This window comes from Pristiophorus japonicus, chromosome 3, assembly GCF_044704955.1.
Source record: "Pristiophorus japonicus isolate sPriJap1 chromosome 3, sPriJap1.hap1, whole genome shotgun sequence".
In the NCBI taxonomy this organism is placed as follows: domain Eukaryota; kingdom Metazoa; phylum Chordata; class Chondrichthyes; family Pristiophoridae; genus Pristiophorus; species Pristiophorus japonicus.
Window position 1 is genome coordinate 143,293,171 of NC_091979.1, and position 23,728 is coordinate 143,316,898.

At 42.2% G+C, this 23,728-nt stretch overlaps 1 protein-coding gene across 1 annotated transcript in view; it reads left to right on the forward strand.

The window, feature by feature from the left end:
* mfsd6b (major facilitator superfamily domain containing 6b) overlaps positions 1 to 23,728 on the forward strand; it is an 87,649-nt gene that overhangs the window by 32,758 nt on the left and 31,163 nt on the right. The window contains exon 2 of the mRNA XM_070874823.1: positions 8,042 to 9,603. Coding sequence (XP_070730924.1) covers positions 8,078 to 9,603 — 1,526 coding nt within the window. The 5' untranslated portion in view covers positions 8,042 to 8,077. The remainder of the gene's footprint in view (positions 1 to 8,041; positions 9,604 to 23,728) is intronic.

Genomic DNA, 23,728 nt, shown 5'->3' on the forward strand with positions numbered 1-23,728 from the left:
ATATACAGGATACACACAATGAGGCACTGGATGAGGTGGGGCTGAACAACTCTTGATTTGTTATGTTGATTGATCTAATTTTCGTAAGCCGGTAAACTCAGTGAATGTGTTTTATACTCTGTCTTTTTTAAGTTTATTTAATTGTGTTTCCTCCACAAAACAGATTTGCTTCTTGAGTTTTAAATGCTTTACCATTGTTGCCAATCTAAGTAAGCCTCATTATAAAGCAAAGTCATTCTAAATGCAGTTTGAATTTGAGTGAAGATTTTAGCAATTTGAGATTATAACTTTTACTAGCAATTGATGTTCCTCATTGGTTAGGAATGACCTCACAATTTATAAAGACATGTGCAAATAATAAGGTTCTGAGTATTAAATGAAAAGGTGACATAAATCAGAGATTCTAATTTTATATGAGCATCTTGGTTATCATCAGCTTTGTAGTATGTATTGTCTTTTGTGACCACCCCAGCCCAGGAATGACTGTACTTTAAGTGGTGTTGTTCGAAGGAGTTATGTTTCTTTATTTTAAATGTTTGGTGTACAGCAAAAGGGTTTATCTTCATGGTTTTTTGCTAAATACTTTAAAAAAAATTGAAATATTTCTACTCTGTCACCGCCTTAGGTAGAATGACAAAAAAATTGAACCATATCATGTTGAAACATCTCAAAATGTTTACATAATCAATTATTTTTGAAGTGCAGTGCCAATTTTTATGTGGTAAACGGAGCAACATTTGCACATCAGAAACACTGCACAAAGAGCCATGCGATGAACAACCAGTTCATCTATTTCAGTGTTTGGTGTCATTGGAAGAGGAAGACATGTTGGCTAAGACATTGGCAGAGCTCCTGGCTCCTCTGCTTTGAATAGAGTTACGGAATATTAACATTCATAGACAAATGTGATCTTGGTTTAATGTCAAATCTTTAACATTTCACTGGAGTGTCAGCCTAGATTGTGAGCTCAAACCTCAGTATAGTGGTCTACCTCACAACTATCTGGCCCAGAGACAAAACTGTCACAAACTGTGTCAAAATAAGAGACACAATAGTGTTTTGCTTGTCACTATACTATATCCTAATTAGAAATGTGGTCCGACTGGTGGGAATGTGCAGCCATTATTAGCGAGCAGGGCATCAAGAATTTTGCTCTTTTCATTCTTTATTTTTAGAAATTGTAACATTTGTTTGTTGTTTTTTTTTTGTTTTTGCACTTATTAAATGAGGTTTGTCTGTACTGGGAATGAAATATCCCTGCACATTGGGGACCAGTGTCGACATGAAGCTCATCCCAGTTAGCTATAACATGACTCAAGAGTAAAGAAATCTCTCTACTCTGCTCCAACAGCACACCTTAACTTCAACTTCACAAACAAATCTCCCAAATACACTGGTGTGAGTATGACCAAAATAAGACTAGCAATTGAGTGTTGCTTTCTGCTGAATTATGAGGATTTTATAATCTTGTACTCCACAAATTGCTCTGGTTACCTCACCTCCCTTTAAGCTGGTAGCTGATATTGGACCACAGTTAAATGGGATCACGTGGGCAGGCCCAACCTATCAGAGTAGGGAGATCCCCATTCATACTTATGTGAGTTCCATATATACGGAACCACCATAAGTATGAATTGGAATACCTCCCAAAACACAGGAACACTGAAAATGACTTTTTTAAAAAATCACATATTTCAAATTAATAAAAATGGAATTTAATTAATTACTTAAAACAAAAATGTAGTTTCATGAAAAATAAATTTACATATTTTAAAGGGTCTAAATAAGACTTATGCCTGCTTTTATCAGTCATAAGAATTCGAAGGACATTCGCTGGGCAGGAATTGGGCAAATAACCCAACTCTCCACCTGTGGAGGTCCCTTTAGTTTTGCATGCGTGCACTCAGTCAATAGAATTTTTGACAGATCGCAAGTGTCATGTTTAGGGGCATGCACTTCGCATACCTTAACCCGCAACTTGTGGGGACCCCACGGGCGCGTGCGTACCTAGTACGCGCCCGTGGGGAGCACAATTTCAGGCCCATTGTGTTTTTATTGTTAATACATCAACTGTGAGGTAATTCTGAATTTGTTGGAGGGGATGAGTTTTTCTTTTGGAGCCATGTGTTGCAAAACAGATTTCTCGAGCCATAATTTGCTGTCAGCATAACAGTGAGGCTAATAGCACTTGTCGTTATTTATGTGCAAATGCCACAACATCTTCAGGTGAGGGCAGATGTGTGGTTAACCGTGGGTTCCAAAAGCTGCTGTCCGAGATGCGCTGTTAGCTTTATGAAAATGTCTCTGCCTCACCATTGAAATGCAGTGAACGGCGTGATGTTCCTGTGCAAACTAATGCTTTGCTAGAATCAATTCCACGGGCGCCAGCTGCCCTCCAGTGTCTCACCCAATTCTTCACATGTGTGTCTAAGTATCAGAAGGATTTTTGATTGGAGGGCAACAGAGCAAAGCATCATCCCATTCTCATTCAGTGTCTACACATCTCAGCAGTTTACCTCAGGTGTCACTGAATATCCATCTGGACAGGCATATTTTATTTTCAAACTAGCTCAGGGATGCTGATGATAATGGTGTCATATGTGTTACCAGCACAATTAAGATCAGCTAACTCAGCATGAACTGAGAATGGAAGTTAGAATTATACCGCTATCGGGTAAGGATGAACAGGCAGAGGCTCCTTTCTCTAGAAAAGAGAAGGCTGAAGGGTGACTTAACAGAGATTTTTAAAAATTGTAATAGGGTAGACATAGAGAAGATGTTTCCACTTGTAGTGGAGTCCAAAAACAAGGGGCCATAATATATGACAAGTTACTAACAAATCCAATATGGAATATCAGGAGAAACATCTTTACCCAGACAGTGGTTAGAATGTGAAATATGTTACCACATGGAGTAGTTGAGTTGAATAGCATAGATGTGCGAGGCCCCTTGGGGAAGAGTGACCATAATATGGTGGAATTCTGCATTGGGATGGAGAATGAAACAGTTAATTCAGAGACCATGGTCCAGAACTTAAAGAAGGCTAACTTTGAAGGTATGAGGCGTGAATTAGCTGGGATGGATTGGCAAATGATACTTAAGGGGTTGACTGTGGATGGGCAATGGCAGACATTTAGAGACCGCATGGATGAACTACAACAATTGTACATTCCTGTCTGGCATAAAAATAAAAAAGGGAAGGAGGCTCAACCGTGGCTATCAAGGGAAATCAGGGATAGTATTAAAGCCAAGGAAGTGGCATACAAATTGGCCAGAAATAGCAGCGAACCTGGGGACTGAGAGAAATTTAGAACTCAGCAGAGGAGGTCAAAGGGTTTGATTAGGGCAGGGAAAATGGAGTATGAGAAGAAGCTTGCAGGGAACATTAAGACGGATTGCAAAAGTTTCTATAGATATGTAAAGAGAAAAAGGTTGGTAAAGACAAACGTAGGTCCCCTGCAGTCAGAATCAGGGGAAGTCATAACGGGGAACAAAGAAATGGCGGACCAATTGAACAAGTACTTTGGTTCGGTATTCACGAAGGAGGACACGAACAACCTTCCGGTTATAAAAGGGGTCGGGGGGTCTAGTAAGGAGGAGGAACTGAGGGAAATCCTTATTAGCCGGGAAATTGTGTTGGGGAAATTGATGGGATTGAAGGCCGATAAATCCCCAGGGCCTGATGGACTGCATCCCAGAGTACTTAAGGAGGTGGCCTTGGAAATAGTGGATGCGTTGACAGTCATTTTCCAACATTCCATTGACTCTGGATCAGTTCCTATAGAGTGGAGGGTAGCCAATGTAACCCCACTTTTTAAAAAAGGAGGGAGAGAGAAAACAGGGAATTATAGACCGGTCAGCCTGACATCGGTGGTGGGTAAAATGATGGAATCAATTATTAAGGATGTCATAGCAGTGCATTTGGAAAGAGGTGATATGATAGGTCCAAGTCAGCATGGATTTGTGAAAGGGAAATCATGCTTGACAAATCTTCTGGAATTTTTTGAGGATGTTTCCAGTAGAGTGGACAAGGGAGAACCAGTTGATGTGGTATATTTGGACTTTCAGAAGGCGTTCGACAAGGTCCCACACAAGAGATTAATGTGCAAAGTTAGAGCACATGGGATTGGGGGTAGTGTACTGACATGGATTGAGAACTGGTTGTCAGACAGGAAGCAAAGAGTAGGAGTAAATGGGTACTTTTCAGAATGGCAGGCAGTGACTAGTGGGGTACCGCAAGGTTCTGTGCTGGGGCCCCAGCTGTTTACACTGTACATTAATGATTTAGATGAGGGGATTAAATGTAGTATCTCCAAATTTGCGGATGACACTAAGTTGGGTGGCAGTGTGAGCTGCGAGGAGGATGCTGTGAGGCTGCAGAGCGACTTGGATAGGTTAGGTGAGTGGGCAAATGCATGGCAGATGAAGTATAATGTGGATAAATGTGAGGTTATCCACTTTGGTTGTAAAAACAGAGAGACAGACTATTATCTGAATGGTGACAGATTAGGAAAAGGGGAGGTGCAAAGAGACCTGGGTGTCATGGTACATCAGTCATTGAAGGTTGGCATGCAGGTGCAGCAGGCGGTTAAGAAAGCAAATGGCATGTTGGCCTTCATAGCAAGGGGATTTGAGTACAGGGGCAGGGAGGTGTTGCTACAGTTGTACAGGGCATTGGTGAGGCCACACCTGGAGTATTGTGTACAGTTTTGGTCTCCTAACCTGAGGAAGGACATTCTTGCTATTGAGGGAGTGCAGCGAAGGTTCACCAGACTGATTCCCGGGATGGCGGGACTGACCTATCAAGAAAGACTGGATCAACTGGGCTTGTATTCACTGGAGTTCAGAAGAATGAGAGGGGACCTCATAGAAACATTTAAAATTCTGACGGGGTTAGACAGATTAGATGCAGGAAGAATGTTCCCAATGTTGGGGAAGTCCAGAACCAGAGGTCACAGTCTAAGGATAAGGGGTAAGCCATTTAGGACCGAGATGCGGAGGAACTTCTTCACCCAGAGAGTGGTGAACCTGTGGAATTCTCTACCACAGAAAGTTGTTGAGGCCAATTCACTAAATATATTAAAAAAGGAGTTAGATGAGGTCCTTACTACTAGGAGAATCAAGGGGTATGGCGAGAAAGCAGGAATGGGGTACTGAAGTTGAATGTTCAGCCATGAACTCATTGAATGGCGGTGCAGGCTAGAAGGGCCGAATGGCCTACTCCTGCACCTATTTTCTATGTTCTATGTTTCTATGTTTCTATGCATTTAAGGGGAAGCTAGATAAGTTCATGAGGGGAAAATGAATAGAAGGTTATGCTGATAAGGCTAGATGAAGGGTGGGAGGAGGCTCGTATAGAGCATAAACACGGTATAGAACAGTTGGGACAAATGGCCTGTTTCTGTGCTGTAAATTCCATGTAATTCTATGTTAAGTCTTGTCCATTTCAGTCTAAGTACTCTCTTAACGATATGATGAGTGTTAATTACTGTCAAACAATCTCTCTGACACTGAAAATTAATTATTACAAATGTGTAGTCTCATTTCTTCAGGTTTTAATTGCTGTTGGAGATTTAAAAAAAGACAAATATAAAGTAATTTTTTTAACTTTTCCTTTCAGTCCCTTTTCTCTCTCTTAATCCAATCTTTCTTTCCCTTTCTTTATTTCCCTTTCAATACCTGATTTGACATTGAATTCAGCCACTCTAATTTACAATTCCTTCTCAATCCTTGCATGATTAATTTCAAAATTCGTCAATCTGATTGGTTAAGGAGATACACAGTTGCTTGCCCTGTTTACTCAGGTCCCAGATGTTTCACTCGCTGCGACATTATCAACCCACACTTGCAGTGCAAAATTCCATTGCAATTAAACGGGCAAGGCCAAGTCTAACCAATGGCAGACATGGCTTGTTGTCCTGCTACTGCAACTTAGATTTTTCATTTCAGATTGTTCAATTTTTTAATCTTCCTCCATCACTTTTCCCCCACTCTTCTCCTCCTTTCTTTATTCCTAGTTGGGGTAAAATTAAATGGACACTGCACACTCTTTTATCCTCACTCAAGTGGCCATTATTCATGTGTAAATCAGATGATGAATTTGACCATGCAAGACATCACATCTGACTCTGATTCTGACCTCACATTCTGTATTCATATAGATGCACACACAAACACACACACACACACACACACACTTTCAGTGAGAATTGCAGAATAGTGACCAAGAACAGAAATCTTGGTCAATTCCCTGGCCTAATCCAGAGGTACAGATGTCAATTGTAGCATCCCTACCAAGATCAGTTAACTCATTTAGTATTTTTCAGTCTCCCAACGAGAGTTGACATTTCTCCTTTAATGATAATAAAGAAGAATGCCTGTTTTTCTCTGTAATTAATGGCTCAAAAACAAAATCATTTTTTTCAGAAACACATGGAGGCTGTGCATTTCTGCAATTTCATTAGCGGACCATTAATTATTGAGAAAACAGACAATCTGTTCATTGCAAAAATGAGGAATTTCATCTACTCCTCCATTTAAAGATGAATAATTTGATGCCCCTGGTCCTGATGAATGGTTACAAGCACTGTCTTTAAATTCTAAAATTGATAGAAAAGGTTATGTGACTATATTTGAATTTAATTTTATCATTAAATGAGGAATTTCGACCTTCGTTGGGGAATTTAAAGAACTAAATGTGTTTCCCCTTATGGCCCAACTGGCTAGGTCCCGTGTTAGATCCCAGCCTGCACTGAATATATTTAAAACAAAGCACTTTAGATTTAAATAAAAATGAAATAAATACAAGAATGGCATCTTCTCAACAAATGGAATAAGGTGCACCATTTATTGAGCTACTTGACTAATCTAATCCATCCTACTCGATGCCACAAATTGAGAACAAGAGAGTTCTTCCTGAAATCCAGGCCATCCAGAAACATGGCATTCAGCCTAACTGATCTGTGCCATGTTTATGCTTTACACGAGCCTCCTCCCACCCTTCATCTAGCCCTATCAGCATAACCTTCTATTCCTTTTCCCCTCATGAACTTATCTAGCTTCCCCTTAAGTGTTAGAAATATGGCAAGTTTAAGCCAATTTCTAGTCACTTTAATAATCAGGATCGACTGTAAAATCAATCTGGTGGATATATTGTGTTTAATCAGAGTTTAAGACAGAATATAACACATTAATTATATAGCAAAATCATACATCCGTAATAGATAGTTAATACCGATCCCAATCAGACAAATGGCTGGTGCACATGAGCAGTTCTCTAGCTTGCAGTCTTTTTTCTGTCTAGAGCATGGGATCACTCGAAAAGTGTTCGACCAGCTCGACTTTTGTTTTGCTCTCCCCTCACACCATTTGTGGCTAAAAGATCTCCAAGTGTTACTTTTATTCTCTTTTTAGGGGTGGGCCTGACCCTAGATATTGGCAAGACCTTTTGACCTATAGAGGTTTCCCTAAAACCTTAATATCCAATAAGACTTCTAGTTCTTTGTCTCGATTCTTGAAACAAAGCCCGCCCTAAAGATGTCTTACGATTTTGACCAAATGTCACTTTGTTTACACTAACCCAGGGTTTCTTCCTGTGGAAATCTCTCTCAGCTCTCTCGTCTCCTTTGATCCCATGGAGCCAAACCAGAAAACTGCTTGCCCCAGTGTCGTTATCTCTTTTACGACGTAGCAACATGTTTATGTTAACTCTCTCAATTTCCATCCTTTCAAAGTCTTTCCGAAACAAATTGACTTAAAGATACATAAATAAGGTTCAAGTCTTAACTTAAAAACAACAATTGCTTAGCAACAGGGAAATTGTATACAGTACAAAGAACTACATCCTCCATTTCTAAGCATTTATCTGATTCGAATAGTCTTTCCGTCTGCAGTTCAAAATAACGATTTAAACACAGCATTTATATCAGTTTTATACATTTTTAGGCATCCCTGATCTCTAACAGTAGTACTAAGTGAAATTTAAGACTTTACTTTTATATACACATGACGAATATTCTAAATGTTTCCTTCTTCTTTGTAGGCCAGTGTAGGAATCTGAACACCACACCAATTAACTATGGCGAGTGATGACAGAGTTGCCATCCTTTCTGATGACGAAGAGGACCAGAAGAGAAAATATATCCTTGCCGAACCTTTCAACACTCTGTCAATAGAAGCACAGAATGAACCACCTCTTGATCCAATCCATTTGGGAACAGAAGCAACAGAAACAGAGGAACAGGACTGGTTGGAGAGACGCTGTATAAAAATAAGTAATGATCTTCTTATTTCCAAGGTGTTTTACTTCTTCTTCTACTCTGGATATGGATCATTATACCCATTGCTACCTCTGTATTACAAACAGCTTGGTATGTTGGCAAGCCAAGGTGGACTTTTGGTGGGGATAAGGTACTTTATAGAATTCTGCAGTGCACCATTCTGGGGAGTTATAGCAGATCGATTTAGAAAAGGGAAGATTGTCCTTCTGTTTTCAGTTATGTGTTGGATTGTCTTCAACCTTGGAATTGGTTTTGTGAAACCTGCCACTATGAGGTGTGAATCAAGGAATCCAGTGCCTACCACATCTCCTTCAAATTTCTCTACTCTTTCAACATTACCCACTGCTGTACCTACAAATCACTCTGTCCAAAACAAGTCCAACAGAAGTCGGATACAGAGGGACATATTAGCAAACCAACCTTTTGGATATGTGGGCGATCTCGATTTTTCTTTTCCCTTGGTCAATGCAGAACAAAGCCACATTTTACAGGAAAGAGCTGCTCCAGATGCTGACAATTCAACAGCAACCACAAATCCAAACAGGACCTTGCATTCCACCACTGCCAGCAGCACGTCTGCCACAACAGCAAAGCCTGACAAATTGATCACTTTTGACTTGGCAGAAGTTGAAAATATTTTCCTACTAATTTTGTTGGTTGTTATAGTCGGAGAGTTCTTTAGTGCACCAGCAGTCACTATCGTAGACACCGTTACCCTACAATATCTCGGCAAACATAGAGACCGCTACGGATTGCAGCGAATGTGGGGCTCATTAGGATGGGGCATTACCATGCTGGCAGTTGGCATCTCAATTGACCACACGCACATTGAAGTTTCTATACAAGGTCAAGGCTGTCAAATACCTGATTACAAGAATTACAGAATAACTTTTATTGTTTTTGGGGTTTTGATGTCTATAGCACTAATTGTGTCGACTCAATTCAGATTTGACTACAGTCATTTAAAAACTGAGGAGAATAAAAAAGAAGAAATTATTGAAATTCAGCAAGTGGCTCAGAATTCTTCAGTGGAAGATTCTGGAAACACTGACAATGCTGAAGACTCCAAGAGCACGGGAAAGAAAACATTTGAATTCAGGCTGCTATTTAGAATGATTTGCAGTGTGCAGTATGGTTCCGTGCTATTTGTGGCCTGGTTCATGGGCTTTGGTTATGGCTTTGTATTTACGTTCCTCTACTGGCATCTGGAGGACCTGAACGGGACCACTACACTCTTTGGAATCTGCTCGGTCCTAAGCCATATATCGGAACTGACCGCTTACTTCTTTAGTCATAAGCTGATTGAACTGGTGGGTCACATCAGGTAAGTACTGGCTTCCCCTTACCTGACACAACACACACGTAAAAACACTGCAACAAGATTTACAAGGGAGGCTGTGATTTTCCATCTATGTAAAGGCAATAGTTTTGTACTGAGAGAAAGGAGTGCCAGGGAAAAGTAAATTCCAGATTATTGAGGACTTTATTTGGCTAAGAGCTCTACTGCTACTCAAAGGAAGCATGGTTTTTTTCAATCGAAATAAAAAAGTAACTAAACTCAGAAACAGAAAATTAATGGAGAAAGTGTTTCATAGAATCATAGAATGGTTACAACACGGAAGAAGACCATTCAGCCCATCAAGCCCATGCCGACTCTCAGCTAGTCCCACTCCCTGCCCTTTCCCCGTAGCCATGCAAGTTTTTTTTCCTTCAGATACTTATCTGTCTCCCTTTCAAAAGATAAAATTGAGTCTGCCTCCACCATCCTTTCCAGCAGTGCATTCCAGGTCTTAACTATTCGCTGTGCAAAAAAGTTTTTTCTTACTTTGCCTTTGGTTCCTTTGACAATCACCTTAAATCTGTGTCCTCTGGTTCTGCTAATTGGAAAAATTTCCTTCTGTCCAGACCCTTCATGACTTTGAACACCCCGATCAAATCTCTCCTCAATCGTCTCTGCTCCAAGGAGAACAACCCCAGCTTCTCCAGTCTATCAACATAACTGAAGTCCCTCATTCCTGGAAACATTCTCATAAATCTTTTCTGCACCTTCTCTAAAGCCTTCACATTCTTCCTAAAGTGTGGTGCCCAGAAATGGACACAGTTGGGGTCGAACCAATGTTTTATACAGGTTCTTCAGAATTTCCACACTTTTGTACTCTATACCTCTATTTCTGAAGCCCAGGAACCCATAAGCCTTTTTAACTGCTTTTTCAACCTGCCCTGCCACCTTCAACGATTTATGCACACATATTAAGAAAAACAGTGGTCCTAGAACCGACCCTTGGGAACAGCACTGTATACCCTCCTCCAGTATGAAAAACAACCGTTGACCACTACTCTCTATTTCCTATCACTTCACCAACTTCATATCCAGGCTACCACTGGCTCTTTTATTCCATTGGGCTTTAATTTTGGTGGCAAGCCTATTATGTGGCACTTTGTTGAATGCCTTTTGGAAATCCATGTACACTATCCGCATTACCCTCATCAACCCTCTCTTTTACCTTATTGTTTGTTTAAGGCTGAAAACATTAGGGCTGGATTTTCGGCTTTTAGGATTTCAAGGCGTTAATGATGGTGGGGCAGCACTGATATTGCCTGGAAAAAGTTTGCACCTCAGTCAGAAAATTGGGCAGCTGGGCCCTGAGTGTGGGGCGGAATGATAAGGGAGGCGTTGCACACCTCCCTTAGGCCGCTAAGCTGGCTGAGCATGCAAAAATCCTGAGCTAAGCAGCTGGCCTGGGGAGGCCTGGGGAGAAAAAAGAAACCTGAAAAAAAACACCAAAAATATTCCCAATACATAACCCATTCCACCACAAGATAAATCACAGAAAAAAAGAAAAAACAATCACACTTACCTGAGGTCGACATGACTTACTTTACTGCAGCCACTACAGTTTGGAACGCCTGCAAGGTGTTCTACGCAGCACTATGGGTCGGGCAGGAGTCAAAAATTGATCCGGTGTTGCAACCGGAACGTTGCACACCTACTCACCTTTTCCGGGCGTTAATGCTCGCGTCGCAGGGCGCTGGAAGCTCGTCACCCGCCCAGAAGACCTCAGGCGGCCAGGAGCGGAAAATCCAGCCCCCGGATCTATTTTAACACTTGATTTACCCTCATGTCAGAAAGAACATATCTCATAGAATTTACAGCACAGAATTAGGCGCTTTGGCCCATCATTTGTTGTTCAACTGGAGCTGTCTACATTAATTCCATTAAAATGTTACAAGGGGTATTTCAACCCCAGATATGGATAAGTTTGGATTGGGTGGGTGGAATAAAAGCTAAAAATCTGAAACAGGAACCCAACCCGCCTCGAACCCGCCCACTTCTGGTTTTAACGGAGGCAGGATGAGGGGTGGACGACCAATCCGCTTTCAGGAAAGCAGGATGGTCATTTAAATATTTTAATGAGGCATGCCTTCATTTTAACAGTGGTCCTATTTTTAACCACAGTCGACTGGGTTTCCCAGGCCTCAGGAAACCTGGCAGGTGAAAGGTAAGGTGAAAGATAAGGGAGTCAAGGGTTATGGGGAGCGGGCAGGGAAGTGGAGTTGAGGCCAGGATCAGATCAGCCCTGATCTTATTGAATGGCAGAGCAGGCTCGAGGGACCAAATGGCCTACTCATGTTCCTATTTCTTATGTTCTTATGAGGCGAGAAGGGCTAAGTCCATAAGGTAAGTGTCTTTGAAGCACCAGGAAGAGCAGGAGTGTTTCCTCCAGGTCCAACAAGCTTACCAGCAAACTCTTTTCCCCCGCAATCTGTCTGCTTCTCGCGACTGGACCCCCTCCCCCCCCCCCCCCATGTGATCGGACCCCCTGACCACCATCTGCCGCTATCCCGTGATCGGAGCCCCACCCAACCACCACCCTTTCCCCTATGATCCCTCCCAACTCCCACTAGACCTACCTACTCTCTGCTTGGCTGCGGCCTTGTGCTGTAGGCTTTCCCGTCAAACAGGCAAACTCCCTTTCAATCAGGCTGGCTGTGAATGGGAAACCTACAGAAGAAAGTTAAAAGACGTACTACAGTTAAAAACTGTAGGATGTTCAGGAAACACATATTTCCAGCTTTCCAGTTCATAACTTTCCCCACTCTCTCTCCCCGCCCGTGCCCCCCCTCAGAATGTGCCTCAGAGTTAAGATCAGAGCTATGGCCTCTGGTTTAATACAACTTATAATAAATCATTATAGGGCTGATTTTTCTCCCTCTTCAGTGTGTCCTGACATGAACCCAAGTACAAGTCATTAACTTCGGCCCAGCATACCTAGGTGTAGGCCCACCCCTTGGCAGAAGTTTGGAGATGGAAATCCAACAGGTGCTGCATGCCTGAGGCACGCTAACAGCTCTTGGTTCAGGATCCAAAAGCAGCAACCAGACCCAAAGAATTAATTGGGTTCTTGGAGAAAAAGGGCACTTACCTTTTTGGTTCCTCTCTGGCTTTGCTGTCTACCCCTCTAAACTCCTCCAATCTGATGGGGGCATGTACTTTTTTGGGGTACTCTTCGAAATTCGAAATGGGGTGCATCCAGCACTGGGATTGGCTCCCACCCCATATCCAAGTGCTTTGAATAGTTGTAGATTCTCCGTTCCGCCACCCAGGAGAGAACCTTTGGCAACTATGAGTCTCTGCCCCATTTTCCACTGTTTTGCTCCTGGGAATTGAGCATTCCCTAGGAGAAAAGCAGAAGGAAATCACCTGGACAAAATATGTAAGGAAGAAAGAAAGAACTTACATTTATATAGTGCCTTTCACGACATGAGGACATCCCAAAGTGCTTCACAATCAACTTTTGAAGTGTACTCACTGTTGCTTTGTATGCAAATGCACCATCAATAGTGATGAGATAAATGACCAGATAATCTGTTTTGGTGGTGTTGTTGTCCAGAACACCGTGAAAACTCCCCTGCTCTTCGAATACTGCGATGGGACCTTTTCCATCCACTTGAACAGGCAGATAGGAAGTACTGCATAGGAAGGAGAAATGGGTAACACACATACTCCATGAATGATGTTGAAATAGCTAAGGCTGAAGTTGAAAGAGACATAGAACGTTTGGTAGATTCAATGCAAAACAGTCGGGTACTAGTCAGAAGAAGTCATGACCAAACTGTACAGTGTTCTGGTCAGACCACAGTGGAGCCAAATCTTGTCCTCACTGGATGTCTATATCCACACAAACCTGACAGGTGTGGCAACACTGGTTGATTTTGTCTCACTAAACCAGGAAAAGTGAGGTGAATTGTAGCTCCCGTACTGCCACCATGGATGAGTTCAGCTAACTCAAGACAAATTGGCGATCAAATCTGGGTTCTTCCTCATCTGTAAGACTCAACAACTAGTGAGTTGAAACATTGGGAGGAATCCTGAATATTCTTAAAGGTGGGTGCTGATTGGCTGTGACTGCTATTAATCCCACAAAATTGTTTGTTTTTCCTTTGTTATCGAACCTTTCATTATTCAGCATTATAGCTGCTACGGTAAAGTCAGAGAACCACACCAAAAATTAAACCAAAACATTTTGATAAAGAAAAATAAATGCTAAAGACCTAGAGGGTTGTGTATTTGAATCATTTTTAGCATGGGGTCAGAAGTAATTTCCCCAATTTACATTAGGGAAATTATATACAGGTATATAATACCTGTATTATAGGCACCCGTCAGAGCAGCGGTCTGTAGAAGCGGTGAATGCCTACCACTTACATACAAAGCGGCGACCCAGCTGAAATGGAAGATTTTAATAGGCCTACAAATCCTCTTGAAAAGGTGGCACTCAGGCCGGAAGCCTATCAGAGTCCTTCAGAAAGTCATGGCCTTGACCGCCATTTGGGCCATAATTCTGCCTGTCAGAAGACCAGTGCACCTCCTTTCACCCAGCTGGGTGGCAGTGTGAGCTGTGAGGGGGTTGCTAAGAAGCTGCAGGGTGACTTGGACAAGTTAGGTGAGTGGGAAATTGCATGCCAGATGCAGTATAATGTGGATAAATGTGAGGTTATCCACTTTGGTGGCAAAAACAGGAAGACAGAATATTATCTGAATGGTGACAGATTAGGAACATAAGAACATAAGAATTAGGAACAGGAGTGGGCCATCTAGCCCCTTGAGCCTGCTCCGCCATTCAAAAAGATCAAGGCTGATCTGGCCGTGGACTCAGCTCCACTTACCCGCCCGCTCCCCATAACCCTTAATTCACTTATTGGTTAAAAATCTATCTATCTGTGATTTGAATACATTCAATGAGCTAGCCTCAACTACTTCCTTGGGCAGAGAATTCCACAGATTCACAACCCTCTGGGAGAAGAAATTCCTTCTCAACTCGGTTTTAAATTGGCTCCCCCGTATTTTGAGGCTGTGCCCCCTAGTTCTAGTCTCCCCGACCAGTGGAAACAACCTCTCTGCCTCTATCTTGTCTATCCCTTTCATTATTTTAAATGTTTCGATAAGATCACCCCTCATCCTTCTGAACTCCAACGAGTAAAGTCTACTCAATCTATCATCATAAGGTAACCCCCTCATCTCCGGAATCAGCCTAGTGAATCGTCTCTGTACCCCCTCCAAGGCTAGTTTATCCTTCTTTAAGTAAGGTGACCAAAACTGCACGCAGTACTCCAGCTGCAGCCTCACCAATACCCTGTACAGTTGCAGCAGGACCTCCCTGCTTTTGTACTCCATCCCTCTCGCAATGAAGGCCAACATTCCATTCGCCTTCCTGATTACCTGCTGCACCTGCAAACTAACTTTTTGGGATTCATGAACAAGGACCCCCAGGTCCCTCTGCACCGCAGCATGTTGTAATTTCTCCCCATTCAAATAATATTCCCTTTTACTGTTTTTTTTTCCAAGGTGGATGACCTCACATTTTCCGACATTGTACTCCATCTGCCAAACCTTAGCCCATTCGCTTAACCTATCTAAATCTCTTTGCAGCTTCTCTGTCTCCTCTTTACAACCCGCTTTCCCACTAATCTTTGTGTCACCTGCAAATTTTGTTACACTACACTCTGTCCTCTCTTCCAGGTCATCTATGTATATTGTAAACAGTTGTGATCCCAGCACCGATCCCTGTGGCACACCAGTAACCACTGATTTCCAACCCGAAAAGGACCCATTTATCCCGACTCTCTGCTTTCTGTTCGCCAGCCAATTCTCCATCCAAGCTAATACATTTCCTCTGACTCCGCGTACCTTTATCTTCTGCAGTAACCTTTTGTGTGGCACCTTATCGAATGCCTTTTGGAAATCTAAATACACTACATCCATCAGTACACCTCTATCCACCATGCTCGTTATATCTTCAAAGAATTCCAGTAAATTAGTTAAACATGATTTCTCCTTCATGAATCCATGCTGCGTCTGCTTGATTGCACTATTCCTATCTAGATGTCCCGCTATTTCTTCCTTAATGATAGCTTCAAGCATTTTCCCCACTACAGATGTTAAACTAACTGGCCTATGGTTACCTGCCTTTTGTCTGCCCCCTTTTTTAAACAGAGGCGTTACATTAGCTGCTTTCCAATCCGCTGGTACTTCCCCAGAGTCCAGAGAATTTTGGTAGATTATAACGAATGCATCTGCTATAACTTCCGCCATCTCTTTTAATACTCTGGGATGCATTTCATCAGGACCAGGGGACTTGTCTACCTTGAGTCCCATTAGCCTGTCCAGCACTACCTCCCTAGTGATAGTGATTGTCTCAAGGTCCTCCCTTCCCACATTCCCGCGACCACCAATTTTTGGCATGGTTTTTGTGTCTTCCACTGTGAAGACCGAAGCAAAATAATTGTTTAAGGTCTCAGCCATTTCCACATTTCCCATTATTAAATCCCCCTTCTCAACTTCTAAGGGACCAACATTTACTTTAGTCACTCTTTTCCGTTTTATATATCGGTAAAAGCTTTTACTATCTGTTTTTATGTTTTGCGCAAGTTTACTTTCGTAATCTATCTTTCCTTTCTTTATTGCTTTCTTAGTCATTCTTTGCTGTCGTTTAAAATTTTCCCAGTCTTCTAGTTTCCCACTAACCCTGGCCACCTTATACGCATTGGTTTTTAATTTGATACTCTCCTTTATTTCCTTGGTTATCCATGGCTGGTTATCCCTTCTCTTACCGCCCTTCTTTTTCACTGGAATATATTTTTGTTGAGCACTATGAAAGAGCTCCTTAAAAGTCCTCCACTGTCCCTCAATTGTGCCACCATTTAGTCTGTGTTCCCAGTCTACTTGAGCTAACTCTGCCCTCATCCCACTGTAGTCCCCTTTGTTTAAGCATAGTACGCTTGTTTGAGACACTACTTCCTCACCCTCAATCTGTATTACAAATTCAAGCATACTGTGATCACTCATTCCGAGAGGATCTTTTACTAGGAGATCATTTATTATTCCTGTCTCATTACACAGGACCAGATCTAAGATAGCTTGCTCCCTTGTAGGTTCTGTAACATACTGTTCTAAGAAACAATCCCGTATGCATTCTATGAATTCCTCCTCCAGGCTACCCCGTGCGATTTGATTTGACCAATCAATATGTAGGTTAAAATCCCCCATGATTACTGCCATTCCTTTTTCACATGCCTCTATTATTCCCTTATTATAGTCCGCCCCACTGTGAAGTTATTATTTGGGGGCCTATAAACTACGCCCACCAGTGACTTTTTCCCCTTACTATCTCTAATCTCCACCCACAATGATTCAACATTTTGTTCATTAGAGCTAATATCATCTCTCACAACTGCCCTGATATCATCCTTTATTAACAGAGCTACCCCATCTCCTTTCCCTTCTTGTCTATCCTTCCGAATTGTCAGATACCCCTGTATGTTTAATTCCCAGTCTTGGCCACCCTGCAACCACGTTTCTGTAATGGCCACCAAATCATACCCATTTGTAATGATTTGTGCCGACAACTCATTTACTTTATTTCAAATGCTGCGTGCGTTTAGGTAAAGTGTTTTAATACTAGTTTTTAAACCATGATTTTTAGTTTTGACCCCTTGTGCAGCCCCTTTATATTCATACATATTGTCCCTTCCTATCACCTTGTGGTTTACACTTACCCCAGTGCTACTCTGCTCTGTTGCCTCCTGCCTTTTGCATTCTTTCTTGGGGTCCTGTTCATCTGCGCTCTCACCCACTCTAACTAGCTCAGAGCCCTCTCCTGGGTTCCGAATACTCCTCGCATTGAGGCACTGAGCTTTCAGGCTTGCCTTTTTATTACACTTTGACCTTTTAGAATTTTGCTGTACATTGGCCCTTTTTGTTTTTTGCCTTGGGTTTCTCTGCCCTCCACTTTTACTCATCTCCTTTCTGTCTTTTGCTTCTGTCTCCATTTTGTTTCCCTCTGTCTCCTGCATTGGTTCCCATCCCCCTGCCACATTAGTTTAACTCCTCCCCAACAGCACTAGCAAACACTCCCCCTAGGACATTGGTTCCGGTCCTGCCCAGGTGCAGACCGTCCGGTTTGTACTGGTCCCACCTCCCCCAGAACCGGTTCCAATGCTTCAGGAAAAGGGGAGGTGCAATGAAACCTGGGTGTCATGGTACATCAGTCATTGAAAATTGGCATGCAGGTACAGTAGGCAGTGAATAAGGCAAATGGCATGTTGGCCTTCATAGCGAGAGGATTTGAGTATAGGAGCACGGAGGTCTTACTGCATTTGTACAGGACCTTGGTGAGGCCTCACCTTGAATATTGTGTACAGTTTTGGTCTCCTAATCTGAGGAAGGACATTCTTGCTATTGAGGGAAGGCAGCGAAGGTTCACCAGACTGATTCCCGGGATGGTAGGACTGACATATGAAGAAAGACTGGATCAACTAGGCTTATATTCACCGGAATTTAGAAGAATGAGAGGGGATCTTATAGAAACATATAAAATTCTGATGGGATTGGACAGGTTAGATGCAGGAGGAATGTCCCGATGTTAGGGAATTCCAGAACCAGGGGTCACAGTCTAAGGATAAGGGGTAAGCCATTTAGGACCAAGATGAGGAGAAACTTTTACACTCAGAGAATTGTGAACCTGTGGAATTCTCTACCACAGAAAGTTGTTGAGGCCAGTTCGTTAGATATATTCAAAAGGGAGTTAGATGTGGCCCCTACAGCTAAAGGGATCAAGGAGTATGGAGAGAAAGCAGGAATGGGCTACTGAAGTTGCATGATCAGCCATGATCATATTGAATGGTAGTGCAGACTTGAAGGGCTGAATGGCCTACTCCTGCACCTATTTTCTATGTTTCTATGTGTACTGGACGCCTGGTGGATCCCAGGCCAAAGCTGAGGAAACTCCCAGCCGAGGAGTCTCTTTCCTTGACCACACCTCCTCTGATGCAGAGGACCATGTTTGGGATGGACATAGACAGAACGTAGCAGTGCAGGCCCAGGCCATTGTATCCAGCTTCAAAGGACTTCTGTCGCACTCCTGCACAACTTAAAGTGGGAGTGTGCCTCAATGCCTGTGATTTTTTTGGAGCTACGCAGTGTTATTAGGCAATAAGTAAATAAGCCCTTTGTCTCAATTTTTAATTATACCTATATATATATATATCATACAATCATAGAATGATACAGCACAGAAGGAGGCCATTTGGCCCAATATGCTCTTTGATAGAGCTATCCAACTAGTCCCACTCCCCCGCTCTTTCCCTGAAGCCCTACATTTTTTTTCCCTTCAAGTATTTATCCAATTCCCCTTTGAATGTTACTATCGAATCTGCTTCCACCACCCTTTCAAGCAGTGCATTCCAGATCACAACAACTCGCTGTGTAAAAAATGTTTCCCTATGTCAACTCTGGTTCTTTTGGCAATCACCTTAAATGTGTCCTCTGGTTACCGACATTTCTGCCACTGGGAACAGTTTCTCTTTATTTGTTCTTTCAAAACTATTAATGATATTCAACAACTCTGTCAAATATCCTCTTAATCTTCTCTGCTCTAAGGAGAACAATTCCAACTTCTCCAGTCTCTCCACATAACTGAAGTCCCTCATTCCTGCTACCATTCTGGTAAATCTCTTCTGTACCCTCTCCGAGGACTTGACATCCTTTCTAAAGTGTGGTGCCCAGGCTTGAACACAATACTCCAGCTGAGGCCTATCCAGTTGTTTATAAAGGTTCATCAATATTTACTTGCTTTTGTGCACTGTTAATAAAGCCAAGGATCCCATATGCTTTTTTTAACAGTCTTCACAACTTGTCCGGCTACCTTCAAGAAATTGTGTATATACACCCCTAGGTCACTGTGTTCTGACACCCCCTTTAAGATTGTATCATTTAGTTTATATTGCCTCTCCTCATTCTTCCTACCAAAATGTATCACTTCATACTTCACTGTGTTATATTTCATCTGCCATGGGTCTGCCCATTTCACTCTCTATGTCCTCCTGAAACCTGTTACTATACTTCTCATTGTTTACTACAGGTCATTAATATATATCAAAAAGAGCAGTGGTCCTAAGACCGACTTCTGGGGAACACCATTGTATGTTTCCCTCCAGTTTGAAAAAACAACTGTTCACCACTACTCTCTGCTTTCTGTCCCTTAGCCAATGTTGTATCCATACTACCACAGTCCCTTTAATTTTGCGAATGTATTATGTGGTACTTTGTCAAACACCTTTTGAAAGTCCATATACACATCAATTGCACTACCCTCATCAATCCTCTCCTTTATTTCATCAAAGAACCAAATTAGTCAAACACAATTTACCTTGAACAAATCTGATTTGATTTTCATTTATTAGCCCATAAGTTTCCAAATGCCAATTAATTTTGTCCTGAAAGTTTCCCCACCACCGACTTTAAGCTGACTGGCCTGTAGATGCCGCATTTATCCCTCTCCCTTTTTTAAACAGTGGTGTACCATTTTCAATCCTCCAGTCCTCTGGAACCACCCCCATATCCAAGGAGGATTGGAAGATTGTGCATAGAGCCTCCACAATTTCCACCCTTACTTCCCTCAATAGCCTAGGATGGATCCTGTAATGTATTTGCTTTATGCGTTCTTTGCTTAAGAATTCATAGCAACAGATTGCTGTTAGGAACTAGTTGGGCTATTAACAAAGATTTAACAATCATACTACATATTACCAGTTCATCCACTAGGCTCACAACTACATACCTCATTGTAGATGACCTAGACCCAACTGACTGGTCACTCACAATGCAACAGCTCTACAAACCTGTGAGCATACTCACAGGTGCATATATTATACATCCCATCCGGACCAAGTGACATTTCTACTTTGAGGATTGGCAAACGTTTAAGTACCTCCTCTTTATCTATTTTTATCCTACCAATATTGGAACTACCTCGTCCTTTACTGCTACATTGACAGCATCCTCTTCTCTAGTGAAGATAGATGCAAAGCACACTTTCTCATGAAATATATAAAGTACACTTTTTATATGGGGTATGGCGAGAAAGCAGGAATGGGGTACTGAAGTTGAATGTTCAGCCATGAACTCATTGAATGGCGGTGCAAGCTAGAAGGGCCGAATGGCCTACTCCTGCACCTATTTTCTATGTTTCTATGTTTCTATACAGCACCTTATCATGTCTCTCAGAAATTTTCAAATACACTAAATTATTTTTTGACTGTTATGTAAGCAAAAGCAGCAGCCATTTTGAACACATCAAGATTCCACCAACAGCAGTGTTGTTTGAAGGAAGGTTGTTGGCCAGGACGCCAGAAAAACTTTGTGGGATCTTTAAAATCTGTTTAAGTTTAATGGCTCCTCCAAAGGATAGCACCTGCAGCAACACTGCACTGGAGTATTACCCTAGACTAAATGTTGAAGTCGAGGAGTGGGGCTTAAACCGTCATCCTTTCTGGGGAAAGTGCTACCAACTAAAATGAGTTTATTTACTTGCTGCTTAATACACCCTTTGCAAGCAAAATAAATGTTAATGTTGTGTCTGTATGTCAATTGCACAGCTAATTTTGCACAAATTCAAAAGGGTTAAAGTAAACAATTTGGTTAGCTAGTGCCAATGCACAACACAACTAAATGAATATGCATTTAGCATGTGTACCACCTCTTTCATTAAAAATATATTTTTTATACTCAGCAAGTTGATGAATGTTAGTGCTGGGGAGTGGAACTCTTCCCATTTGAGCTATTCAGTGTCAGCATCAAGCACTCTCAATTTAGGTATACCATAGCTGGATACAGAATAAAGCTTCCTTCACTCTGCTCGAAAATCAGAGGAGCACATCTACTGCACTAGTATGGCAGTTTTCTCCACGCCAGCTATCCTGTAGTCTCTGTGAGTGACATTGCCAATTAGGGACAGTTTTGTACATTGAGGCCATGCCTCTAGAAGCTGGATTGAGACAGTCCAATGTCATTTCGCATAAGAGCCTTGTAACCAGTAGACAGATAATTCTGGGCTTGATATGAACCTAAAGGGCAGTGTCTACACCACTGCTCCACCCCATTCCTCTATGTATACACCTCACACACACAGCAATTTTTCCTTGCAATGATTATCTCATATGCTATTTGTACCTGGACAGGTCAGATAGGGCAGGCAGTTTTGGTTTCCATATTTACAAAAGGATATACTTGCTTTGGAGGCAGTTCAGAGAAGGTTCACTAGGTTGATTCCGGGGATGAGGGGGTTGAATTATGAGGAAAAGTTGAGGAGATTGGGCCTCTACTCATTGGAATTCAGAAGAATGAGAGGTGATCTTATTGAGATGTATAAGATTATGAGGGTGGATGCAGAGAGGATGTTTCCACTGATGGGGGAAATTCAAGGGCACGATCTTAGAATCAGGGGCCGCCCATTTAAAACAGAGATGAGGAGAAATTTCTTCTCTCAGAGGGTTGTTAATCTGTGGAACTTGCTGCCTCAGAGAGCTGTGGCAGCTGGGACATTGAATAAATTTAAGACAAAAATAGACAGTTTCTTAATCGATAAGGGGATAAGGGGTTATGGGGAGCGGGCAGGGAAGTGGAGCTGAGTCCAAGATCAGATCAGCCATGATATTGAATGGCAGAGCAGGCTCGAGGGGCCGTATGGCCTACTCCTGCTCTTGTTTCTTATGTTCTTATAAGAGGTAAGCCCACCTGTGGCCAGACTCAGTTTGGTGGATGAAATCTATGTGCTAGTGGCTGCTGCATATATTTGCACTCAGAAGGTGGAGGCACCAAGTAAAAATATCTCTCAAAGAGACACTGCCTCTGATGGCATTAGAGTTGTTAATATAGGGATAGAACATAAGAACACTGCGGGGTGGAAATTCGGTCGCATCTCAGTTGCGGCGTTATCCCGGGCAGAGCGGTAAATTTTGCGCCGGCAAATGGTTTGCGACTACCGCCGCAAAATTTATCAGTTGGTCCCGGAGTTTGGAGCGGGGCACTAAGGGAGGTGTTGCACACCTCTTTTAGGGTTCTAGGCCGGCTGAGCAAGCGAAAATCCCGAGCTAAACAGGAGGCCTGGGAAGAAAAAAAACTGAAAAGAGATACCAAAAACATTCCCAATAAATAGCTCATGCGACCACAACATAAATTGCAAAAAAACCCAATCACACTTACCTGAGGTCGGCATTATTTACCTCACTGTGGTCACTACGGCTTGGACCGCCCGCTTTCACAGGCGTTCCCACCAGGATGTACTACAGAGCGCTATGGATCGGGTAGCAACCAAAAATCGAGCCGATGTTGCAACCAGGGCTTTGCACACCAGCTCGCCTCTACCGGGTGGTACTGCTCTGTGCCCTGTTGATTCCGGCACCGAGTTTCCCAGCGGGGCGCTGAAAGCTGGCCACCCGGGCGCAAGTGCTTGCCGCCGCCATTGCCGCCCCTCTGGGGTGCTAAGAGGGGCGGCAAAAGACCGGATTTCCGACTCCATATATGTGCTGTAGAGCTGCCTCAGTTAAAAACTTTCCATTAAAACATGAAACCTATCTGTAAAGTTGTTTTTTAATTAGCAGTTAAATATAAATTTATATGAAATAGATTTATATTGGTTTCAGCTGCATCAGCCCTGGGTATGATTCAGGATTCTGACTTGTTGACCCATAGTATAAAATAGCTTAAGTTAATCTATGTCAGTAAATGAGCTTTGCGTCATGATATTTATGGACTTGTACAATTTTGTCTGGAGCTGCCTCTGTTTGATAGCCTTTCATTTATTTCCTGTTAATGTCTAGATCTTTTCGATAACATTTCTTCTGTTGATTCGCTCTGTCAATTTTCTTCATTTTAATTAGTGAAGTGTTTTATCATTTGTGATCGGTTAGTTTATATTTTCATTTTTCACCTATCATATTATGTTTCCATTTCAATATTCTCCCTAATTACATTCCACAAAAAAATTCTAACCAATCACACGTACCAGCAATCTTCCAAGATACAAACAACAACAGCTTGTATTTATATAGCGCCTTTAACATAGAGAAACGTCCCACAGGAGTATTATTTGATAAAAAGAATTGACACT